This window comes from Hermetia illucens, chromosome 2 (assembly GCF_905115235.1).
Source record: "Hermetia illucens chromosome 2, iHerIll2.2.curated.20191125, whole genome shotgun sequence".
Classification (NCBI taxonomy): domain Eukaryota; kingdom Metazoa; phylum Arthropoda; class Insecta; order Diptera; family Stratiomyidae; genus Hermetia; species Hermetia illucens.
The window spans coordinates 161598129-161609784 of NC_051850.1; the positions used below are offsets into that span (position 1 = coordinate 161598129).

General features: G+C 43.8%; 1 protein-coding gene across 1 annotated transcript; it reads right to left on the reverse strand.

The window, feature by feature from the left end:
* Nucleotides 1-8173: 8173 nt before the first annotated feature.
* On the reverse strand, nucleotides 8174-9064 carry LOC119649709 (glutathione S-transferase 1-like). The gene is made up of 2 exons (XM_038051982.1): nucleotides 8639-9064; nucleotides 8174-8563 (listed from the first exon to the last, which is right to left on the reverse strand). The coding sequence occupies exons 1-2, from the start codon at nucleotides 8981-8983 to the stop codon at nucleotides 8237-8239; spliced, it is 672 nt and encodes a 223-aa protein (XP_037907910.1). The 5' UTR covers nucleotides 8984-9064; the 3' UTR covers nucleotides 8174-8236.
* Between the last annotated feature and the right edge of the window lie 2592 nt (nucleotides 9065-11656).

Here is an 11656-nt window from a genome sequence, read left to right on the forward strand (position 1 = left end):
GGGCCCACTACTGTGGAACATCATGTACAACGATGTACTTAATCTTCCTCCGGAAGGGGAGAAATTACGCCTGTGTTGGAGTCGGGAATCATATCATCACTTCCAAGCCGACCATCAAATACTTGGGGGTGGTGATAGACAGGAAGCTCAGCTATAAGCAACACTTACAGTATGTTTGTGATAAGTCATCCACTGCTAGTATGGCCCTGGCGAGGATGATGCCGAACGTGGGAGGGCCACGGCAAACCTATAGGTTGCTTATAGCCAGGGTGGTGACCTCGATCATGCTCTATGCGACCCCAGTTTGGAGTGAGGCGTTGTGGATGTCAGGGAATGCTACCAAACTGAGTTCAGTCTACAGGAGGACAGCCCTGAGGGTATGCTCTGCCTTCAGGACTGTCTCAGATGATGCAGCATTCGTCATCTCTGGAATGATGCCGATTGACATCTTAGCAGATGAGATGGCGAATATATACAATGCAAAGCCAACCTCTTCCTCATCGCGGACGAAGAACGCTGAGAGGGAGAGATCCATAAATAGATTGCAAGAGCGGTGGGAACGCTCGAGAAAAGGCCGGTGGACGCACAGGCTCATTCCTGCCATCAAGGAGTGGTTGGAGAGACGACACGGTGAGATTAATTATAATCTCACCCAGTTTCTCACGGGACACGGAGGATATCTCCAATACCTTCACAGGTTTAAATTGGAGACCTCACCCGATTGTCCAAATTGCAATGGAGTCCCAGAGGACCCAGAGCATGTATTCTTCCACTGTCCGAGATTTGTGGAAGAAAGGAGGAATCTAGAAGAGACTCTAGGAGAGGTGCTGGTACCAGAAAAACTGGTACCGAAAATGCTAGCACATCAAGAGAATTGGGATGCGGTCAACTCCATGATCGCATCTATTCAAGATAAATTGCGAAAGGCAGAGGAAAGGAGAAAAGCGCGGTTACGTGCGCCGCGTATAAAAGAAAGGTAACAAAGCTAGAGTGAGTTGACTCTGCCCCGTGATGTAATACCTTATGGTGGTTCCGCGGGGCAGGGAGGGAGTCGGGGGTGGTTTTAGTGGGTAAAAATCCCACACGCTGGTGTGCCCAGACCAGTGTCTTTTTGAAGATTTCCACCTCCTCAAAAAAAAAAAAAAAAGGTTGTCGATTCAGATCACTCCTTGTGAATCCCAGCAAAGGGTGGCCATCACTTTCCCGGCCGATAGCGCAGTCTTCGCATTTGGAGCACATTCGATGGGTTTCCACTATTTCTTGGTCTCTAGTGTACCAGTGGACCCATGCTTCGTAGACAGTCATGAAGCGACGCAGAAACTCCTTCGAATTGCGCTTAAACAGCGTCAAACATTGCTTTGAAGTGTTGGCACGGTTTTGTTTGTTGTCTGAAGTGAGCAAACGCGGCACCCATCGTGCCGGCAGATTTTTATGCACAAAATTTCATGCAGGATATGTCCCACGCCATCTTTTTAGATGCCTACTGCTATCTCGCACACCGTCGAGCGGTCGACAGCGGTCTGCCAATACGAGATCCTGGATTTTTCTCACATTATCCTCCGGGGTAGCTGATTTTGAGACACCTGGGCATGCCTCATCAAAAACCGTCGTGTGACGACGTTGCAACTCGTTAAACCAATTTTTTATGTTCCCCATCGCAAAAGCAGAGTCACTGCGCACAGAATCCAAGCGCTCTTTAATTTCTGAAATTACGAGTCTGATTCGGCTGGAATTTTGACGTTTACGAGAATGTACTACTCGATAGTGAAGCAACATGTCTCCTCACAATCTACGTATTCTCATATCACGGCTTAATAATTTAATACTACATTCATTAAAGCTCGCAGCATTCTTTGTCGAACCGCACGTATAGCAGGTAGATTTGAGTTTAGGGCTTCGACGAGCGTTTTTTTTGGCGCTTCACTATTGGGGACATCAGCATACCCATCTTAAACGCGGATTTTCTGTACCACTATTGATTGCTAGTGGATATACATAAAAGGTGCCCCATTGATCTCACAACTTCCCTTAGGCCATCACGAAACATCTCACCCTGCTCACCCAGCACACCACTTCCATCGTTTTTGAAGACGTTGCCGACGCACGTATTGGAGTACTTCTCCAAAAATACCGCAACATCACTACTGAGCGTAGTCTCTCCGAACCCGTTAAACATGATGTTCAGCACCACATCAACACTACGGGTTCCCCATTTTTCCATAAGGTGTGTCCATTACCACCGCAGAAGCTTACAGTTGCGCGGAAAGAGTTCGAAGAACTTATTAAGCAGAGTATTTGCAGATCTTCAGCAATCTTCAGCAATGGCGAATGGAGACTTTATGGCGATTACAGACGTCTAAATTCTCAGACGATTCCAGACCGATAGCCTATCCCACTCATACACGATTTTGTGAACTCCACGGCAAACTGTCGTATTTTTTCGATCTTGGACTTAGTCAAGTCATACCATCAGAACCCTGCAGCTCCCGAAGATATTCCGAAAATGGCAATATGCATACCATTCGGACTCTTCGAGTTCACTAGGATGACTTTTGGATTGTGCAACGCGGCGCAAACCTTTCAAAGATTCATCCACTCTGTCGTGCGAAACCTTAACTTTTGTTTCGTATATTTGGACGATATTATGGTCGTGTCTTCCTCTGAGTCCGAGCATTTAGAGCAAATGCATTTTTCAACGTCTCTTTCACGCCGGTCTAGTGCTCAACGTTGAAAAATGCAAATTCCAACAATCGCAGCTGAGATTCCTCGGCCACCTGATTACCCCCGAAGGTATCTAACCGGACCCAGTCAAGGGGCAAGCTATTTCGGACTTTCCGTTTTCAAAAACTGTTAAGGTTCTGAAAAGGTTCTTGGGCATGTTAAACTTCTATCGTTGTTTCTTGCCCAAGGCCGCCCACCATCAATCGGTCCTTAATGCCTTCTTGTCTGGGCCGAAAACGGAAGGCGTTTGAGATCACCAAGGAACAGCTGGTGGATGCTACGCTTCCAGCATTCCCTCAGAAAGATGATAAAATTATGATGATTTTCATTCCAATTGCCTGTAGTTTTTATATTATGAGGAAAACCAAATTTGGGAATTCAAAATTGACATTTTTTTCATAAGTGAAAAAGAAAACACCAACAACTTGAAGAAACTGGCATTTTGTTATTGATGAATGAAATTGCTCCCGTCCTTCTTTAGCCTTAGTCCCGTTCACAGGTGGGGTTGGTTGTGCTTTTTTGCGATGTCAGGCCAATCTTCTTCTTCGTTTTCTTCAGCCTTTGTTCCGTTCACAAGTGTAGTCGGCTCATCGTGATCGGTTTCGCTATTTGGTTCTAATAAATGCCTGAATGTAGATGTAATTGCGAGACTTTTAAATCCCCATTCAGCGTATCGTATCAAGCCACCGTTGTTTCGGCCTGCCTTTTGGTAGCTTACCATCGACTTCGGTGTTCAAACCAATCTTGGCAAGTGAAATCTCGTTAGCACGAATTACATGGTCATACCATCGAAGACGCCTCACTCACAATTTTTTAACGATCGGCGCGTCTCCATATCGATCGTATATATCGCCATTTCATATATGGTCAAGACGTGTCACGCCACTAGTCCAATGCAACATTTTCATCTCCATTACCGCAAGACGTCGTTCATTGTCTTTTATAGTTGGCCAATATTCAGAACCATAAAGGGCGACAGGACGGACGACATTGCGGTAAATTTGATATCTGAGGCGTGCATTGATACGTCGATCATAAAGAACACCAGTTGTGGAACGCTACTTCATCCAGGTTGCATTAATGCGCGAAGCAATTTCGTAGTCCAGTTCTCCATTGGCTGATAGTGTAAACCCGGGGTATTTAAATCGTTCAATTCTGGGCAGGTCACTGCCGCTGACAGTGATTTTGCCTGTTTCATCTGGATAGGTCGTCAAAAGCTCAATTTTAGTCAGATTTAATCTGAGACCGTGTTGCATGAGGCGATCTTTCCATTTTTGGACAAGTTGTTCCAGATAATTTTGCTATTAGACGCTGGGAAAACATCATCTACATAAGGCAGTGTATTGGGTGCTGAACGTTGGATGTCCCATGTGACAGTGTCCATAAGAAGAACAAAGAGAAGTGGTGAGAATGCGCTTCCTTGATGAACACCAACAGAGACCCGAAGCGGTTTTGATACATCCACTACACTTCGAACTTTACTTTTCGAATCGTGGTAGAGCAGTTGGATCCAGAGCACGAGTTCTTCTGGCACTAACTGTTGTCGTAGAACATATCAGATGAGTTCGTGTGGCACATGGTCAAACGCTTTCTCCAGATCCAGAAATGCAGTGTAAAGAGGACGATGCCTACGGTATTTCTCCATGAGTAACCGCACAGCGTTTATTGCGCCAGTAGTTCCGCAGTTCTTGACAAACCCGACTTGATTCACGGTTATTTCAACGAATTTGCGAATACGGTTGTCAAGAATGCGTTCAAAAATCCTCATGGTATGGGAAAGTAATCGGATCGAACGGTAATTTGAACATTCTACTAAACATTCTTGCCAGTCAGTCAGTAACCCGATTGAAGAATTCACTGAGCGACAGTGTTGGTTCTCAGCTCTTCACTTCTCAGAGCTCAGATGCGATGTCGTCAGGTCCTGTGGAATTCCCCGATTTCATTTGTTTCATTGCTTCCTAGACTTCAGTTCCGTTGACAGTTACGTCTCTGTGGTTTTATGTAGGTACCGGGGACGTAATCCCACGGTCTTCATACACGGATTAATTTTGTGAACACAATCCAGAGCATCGCTGCAGCAAGCTACTAGTCTAGACCGAGTGCATGGCTTAGCATTCATACTGGTGGATGCAAGAATTACCTAAATCTCTACCGAACTATGGAGTACGGCACCCGTGTTGATACGCAACACTACGTCGAGGCTCGACCGCAACAATCGAGCTGAATGCACATACAACAAGAATTCTCCTGAAGTATGTAAATTCAGGGGTTCCCTTGGTTCCCATGGTACCAGCATACCCCTGGTGCAGACTCGGGTATGATTGCCCTGATTAGGCATTTGGAGCATTCGCCTACTGCATCACGGCTGGCAAACCAATGTGATATAGCGTCTCCCGGTGCCACCACTATGAAGGTTCTCCTCAGTCACTTGGTTTTGGTTCGGCCGACAGGGTTGCCGCTCCGTCTTCCTCGCCGCCACCTCTGAGCACCAGTTGCGCTGACAGGCGGAATTGCTCCAAATGTCGGCAATACGCTTGCCACCCTCATTGCGCGCTCCAAATCTCTTTCCCCCATGGCACCTGTTACCGTCTGCCTTCTCACTCACATGACTATTAAAGTCGCCTGCAATGATGATATAATCATCAGCAGGGACATTACAAGTCTTTTCATCGAGAAGTTGCCAAAAGGCATCTTTCTCGGCATCAGGTCGACCTGTCTGTGGTGCGTATGCTTTGAAGAAGTAAATAGTGCGATCAGCTGATATAATGGTGAGCTTCATCAGACGGTCATCAAGTCGTTCAACTTCCTTAATGGTGCCAAGAAAATCCTCTGAGATAGCAATGCCAACACCATATTGAGTGTGTGAGGTACCAAAATAGAGAAGTTTGTAGCCATTTTTACCGCGTTCGCGTTCAATGTCGCAGTTTTTGGCACCAGACCATCGGGTTTTTTGTAGAGTGCAGTTATCAATGCGCCTTTTCCGAAGGGTTCTTGCAAGTTACTAGGTCTTTCCAGTTAGGGTGCCAATATTTAGCATGCAGACACGTATTTGTTTTGCTCGGACTAACTTACTTGCTTCCTGATGCAGAATTCTTGCCCATTTCTCAACATGACAGGGGCCCGTTCTGCCACCTCGACTGAGGTGGACGCCCTAATATTTCTCCGAGGCGTCTGACTCAATCCGATCATGTTGTTTCTGACAGCATTGGATGCCTTTTCTTTGTCAGTCTGTCGCGGGATCTGTCACCAAGAAAGGTCAGGTAAGATTCAGCATAGTGGAATAACTCCAACTATATTTTATTTATCTCTATCCTTGATTTCAGCGTTTTACTTTTGTTTCACTGAGGATAGTGCAAAATACGTTGCCTCAAATTCTCCTCCTTTTCCTGAGCTTAGGACCAGCATGCTTTGATATCACTGTCAAAATAAATACATATTTATCCAAAAACAACGATTTTTCCAAAAACAACAATTTCTTATTTACTAGAAAAGATGAATATAAACTTAAAACTAACTTAGGGACTATCTTAATAGTTAAGCTTAATCTAAGGTATATGATGAAGGGTAACCTAACTTATCACTGAAGAAATATATGTTGGGAAATATTTACAAAGCCATTTTGGAGGAAAAATCGAAAAAAAACTCCACTTGTTGAGCATATTCAAAAAACAGGGAGGGACGGGGAGGGAAAGAGGAATGGGGTAGGAAGGGTAACATGCGAGAGAGGGGGGGGGGGAATTGAAAGCTGGGAGGGGTGCTAATTATGGGTAGGTTTAAAAAATTGGAAGTCGGAGAAATTGCTTATGTAGAAGACTACTCTACCTTGGGGATCGAAAAGACGGTTCTGTGATTGGAGGGATAAGAGGATCTGGGGAAACAGATGAGTTCGAAGAAGGTTATTTTCAATGATCTCGATCTGCATGGCTTTAGAGACAAGAGAATTGGGATGGAATTGACACTTGACCAGGAAGTTGAGGGTATGACGGGCAAGGAAAGCATCGATACGTGGGGTTTGGCAGGACTCGTAGAGGATCTGGCTGGAAATGTACTTGGAGCGGTGTTCGTTTTTAAAAATGTTGGCGCAGTGGGGAAAGATCCTGCGCTCCTTAAGGCGGAGTCGTTCCATTTGGGATGGGGAGCAATCAGACCAGAAAATGAAGCCGAAAATGAGAAGTGGGCGGATAAGCTGCTTCTAACAAAACAGCTTAATCCTTTTTGAAGTAGGGATATTGTCTTTAAAGATAGGATACAAGGACATGAAGGCACCAGTTGCACGACCTAGTGCCTTCGTTATATGAGGGACGTGGGAGAGGCGGAAATTCATTGTCACTCCCGAGGTAAGTGACTTCTTTTGTAGTAGGAATGGGATCATCGTGGATTGTAAGAGACAAAGTTCTAATGTCACACCACATTTTCGGTGTTATTCTCCATGGAAGACAATGGTCTCGCATTTGTCGGGATTTAAGGAGAGTTTCCAACGGGTGAAATAATGGTAAAGTTCGTCTAAATAAGAATTCAGACGCGCTTCACCGTGGGAGATGTCTTTGGTGGCGGTATAAAGGATTAGGTCATCCGCATATTGTAGGATAAAATACATATTTATCGCCGTGTCTCCTGGCTCTTACCCGTTATCTACCCAAGGTTTCCTCTTTTTAGGTTCGGATTTCTTGGGAGCATTCCTCTTGTGGGCTGAACTCTGCTGATTCTCTTTTCTTTGGTTTCCTTGCTGAAGGCATAGGTCTATCTGGTTCTAAGCATTGTTTTGGATACAATTTAGTGCGTGTGTCACAGAGACTTGTTTTGTTTCTGACAAATGACATGCTATGAGGTTAGCACGTACCTTTGTTAATCGCCTTCTGATCGTAGACCTTGTTGGTTCTTTGCGGCAGGCGAAGTTTATCTCCGCTGTCCGACTTTCCACTTGTTTCTGGTTTTTATTATTTTCTTTCTTCAATTTATCTTCTCCGGATTTTCGGCAGAAGGAAAAAGTTTTTTTTAATCTTATTCAACGCAGGAAAATCGTAGCTAAAGATTCGATTTATATTTCTTTATATATTTGTATCTCATTTAGTCAATTTTAATTTGCGATATTAGCTCACACGAAAGTGACTTTTTGATTATATTAGATTTAGGTGAATGCTTTCTTTAAGTATCATTTATTAACTTCTTTCCCAAGCGGTACTTGGGTTTTTTGTGGAGTTGATAATAAAAACAATGCAATAATTTGTCTGATAAAAATACTGGCAAATGTGTGCTCTCGTATGCTAACACCTACAAAAGATAATGACTTAGCTTTTGTTACACCACATTCTTTTTGGACATTTTGATGAATCATTATTGGTCATAATTTGCTATCATAAACTATGCCTTGGTGCCTTACCTACTTTCATATATTGGTGAAGTACTATACTCCACGACAGGTGAAGCTTCAGGCAAATAAATCTAAATATGGTAATTTTATATAATTTTATTACATTCCATTAAAAATACCCTCCACAAAGTCATTGCCCATAATTTAAGGAGCGTTTTGTGTTTTTTCAGCGACCATTTGCTTAGTCATCTCAATCACTTTCTGCAGTCCTTCGCCGTTTGCTTTCTGGTAGTAAGGAAGCTTACTTAACCGGCTAAACCAGTTACAAAGTCCTGGAAATCGTTCTAGATCTGCAGGTATGAAGTTGACCAAAGTTGAGAAGTTAGCTAAAATTGAAAAATCCGCAACAGTGAGGGAGTCTCCAGCGAGGTATTGGTTGCTACCGATGAATTTTTCAAGGAAATCGTAAGCTCCGAGTATGCCGGTTTTAGCGTCCTCTTTTGCCTGTGGATCATTGCTTCTCCAGGAGGCCTGGAAATGGAAGAAATGATTTTTGAAATTCTTTCTTCCTCGACCAGGTTTATGTATGTGGAAGGAAATACTTACCCCAAAAGCAAACATTCGAGGACCCAAAACACTGCTTTCAAAATGAAGCCTCTGGTCTACTACTGCGCGTTTATATAAATCCTTAGGATACAAGGAGTCGTCCTTTGCGTACTTGCTGGCCAGATATGTAATGATCGCATGACTATCCCAAATGCATTTGCCATCATCTTCAAGGGTGGGGATGGTGTGTTGGGGGTTCTTTTTCAAAAATTCTTCTGTTTTAGTTTCATTTTTGTGAGGGTCGATTTCATGTAGTTCATAGTCCAAACCGATCGCGTGAGCTGTAAGTAACACTGCCCGAACCGCAGGACTTCCATCCACTCCGTAAATAATAGGTTTGCCCATATTGAAATTGAAATAAACAAAGTTTTTTCAGTCTTCACGAAATAATTCGAAACTTCACACTGAATGGCCGCAATATCGGCTTTTCTATAAATACCCACGCTCCTAATCTATAAATGATAATTCATTTAATTGATGGCTATCGAAGTTAGTCACTGGTGGATATTTTTCTACTTGCATGGGTATATTTCAATAATCACGTCAACTTACTTATGTAGATACGATTTATGTGTTGATAAAGCTTATCATTACCTTTAAAGATAATGCCCAAATATTACCTCTAGAAAATCCTCAGTCGATTGAGTCGAGTTCTGATTGCTGATTTTTATCCGTTCTCCACACGAATTGTTAAGGGAAGCGAGGAAGGACTAAGGTCAGTCACGAGGGTTGAGCTACCTCAAAATCTAAAGTGTCCTGTCCCTTGCTCGCGTCTGTTGGTTGCGACCGCACTGAAATACAAACCAAAAGCGTGAAGTGCACGCCAAGCTAAGGTCTGAAACATAAAAAGATAATTATTTAATGAGATAATGAAAAAAAGACAAATTTACTTTTTTAATGCCGAATAGTAACTTTTTTATTCCTCATATACCGGTATTTCGAGTGAGTGAGTTTTTGTCTCAAAAAAATAAACAAAAACTCACTAAGGAAGGGGATATCTGGAGAGAAATATTTAGTGTGAGTTCTACAAGGAAATGGGAAAAGGGTTCTTAAGGTCCGCTTGCATGATCCAGCTATCGCTTGGTAGTGAGAAAATTATCTTTCCGTTCAAAAGGCAATTATCCTGGAGAGCCCGGGAGGATATCAATGAACCTTTGGTTGCCTTCAAAAGCGATATTTTTTTAGACGTGACTGAAAGCTCTAGACAGGCATCACAAAACCTAATTGGCTCCAAAATCATGTAAATAGACCAATCATCGTAAGAGACTGAAGGATCTGCTGGTCGCTGCAAGTGATGGTGGATGTGAGGCACTTGAAATCCCATAATAATAATAACACTGTCAAAGAAAGTTGGACTACGTCCTAGAAAAACTATTGTCCCGCTTTAATTTTATTCCAATTAAATAGAGAGATTAACTGGAGAAGGATTCCTTTTACGAGGCAGTTGAGGCGGACCCTCCAAGCCTATCCTAAGAATGATATCAAAATCATACTTGGAGCTTTCAATATTCAAGTAGGGACGGAGCCCGTATTCAGGCGATATGTTCGTTCCCATCTGGTGCCTGGTTTGGGCGGAAAGCGGTCCACAAACATACGTGGGCCTCTCCAGACGGGACCACTTTCAACCAAATTGACCACGTACTGATCGAACGCCGACACCTCTCAGCATTGGTCTAGGGGGGGGGGGGCAATACAGACTCGGATCACTATCTTGTTGGTATGGTGCACCGAGCTCGAATTACGACACCACCTACAAGCCCCTCTGACAATCAGGTGAGAGTGAATACTGAAGCCATCCACAACACAGCCCTCCGCGACACCTATAAGAGGGAAATGGATGCCGCAATAACCGCAGTCCACAGAGGACCTGGAGATGAAGCATCAACAAATGATCTTCACAACCACCTGAAGAGCGTTATCATTGATACAGCCACAAACATACTTGGCCGCAGCCGCAAGAAAAGTCGGAACGGCTGGTTCGATGATGAATGTAAACTAGCAACGGAACGGAGGAATGCCGCATACCGAGTAATGTTGCATTCTCAAAGAACGCGGGCACGCGTAGAGACCTACCAAGAACTCCTCGAACGTAAAAGCGACTTCAAAGACGGGAAAAGGAAACCTGGGAGAACCAACAGGTCTGTGAACTCGAAAAGTACAGAGAGTAACCGCACTAGGCGCGGAAGTTTTACCAAGAAGTCAGCAGAATGAAGCCTTACACACTTCAATGCTCATCCTGCCGAGACAAAGAGGGAAATCTGATTTCCGACAGAATTGGCATATTGGAGCGATGGGTTGAATATTTTGAAGAACTGCTCAACAATCAGAACATCAACGAGTTGGAGGTCCCGCCAACTGAAGACGACGGACAAATGCTGCTATCACCAAGCATAGAAGAAACAGTTCGTGCAATCCACCGGCTTAAAAACCATAAGTCACTAGGAACCGATGGAATTACAGCCGAATTGGTCAAATATGGAGGCGATAAATTACACCAAGCGGGTCATCAACTTGTGCTCAAATTATGGGATAGCGAATTAATGCCTGACGACTGGCAATGGGGCATTATCTGTCCCATACAGGCAGATATCACGCAGTGCAGCTATTATAGAGGTATCACGTTGCTGAGTATCATCTATAATATTTTCCCCGCTATCTTGCTAGGCCGGATAGTCCCATACGCCCAGAACATCATAGGCCATACCAAAGAGGCTTCACTCCAGGCAAATCAGTAACAGATCAGATTTTCTCTCTGCGACAAGTGATGAAAAACTGTTGGAATATGGACATCAGTTGCACCATCTCTTCATCGATTTTAAAACCGCCTATGATAGCATAGCCAGGGTAAAACTGTATACGGCCATGACAGAATTCGGTATCCCGACGAAATGAATAAGACTGACTAGGCTAACCCTGACCAATGTGCGAGGCCAGATAAAAGCAGCAGGATCACTCTCAAGACCATTCAACATATACAACGGTCTAAAACAAGGGGATGCCGTATAATACGTGTTCTTT

What these genes read in the sequence shown, in the direction of transcription:
- LOC119649709 (XM_038051982.1), bottom strand. Translation starts at nt 8,983, where the DNA reads ATGGGCAAACCTATTATTTACGGAGTGGATGGAAGTCCTGCGGTTCGG. An exon ending in CTCGAATGTTTGCTTTTGGG is followed by an intron (nt 8,564 to 8,638) that starts GTAAGTATTTCC and finishes TTCCATTTCCAG; the next exon opens with GCCTCCTGGAGAAGCAATGA.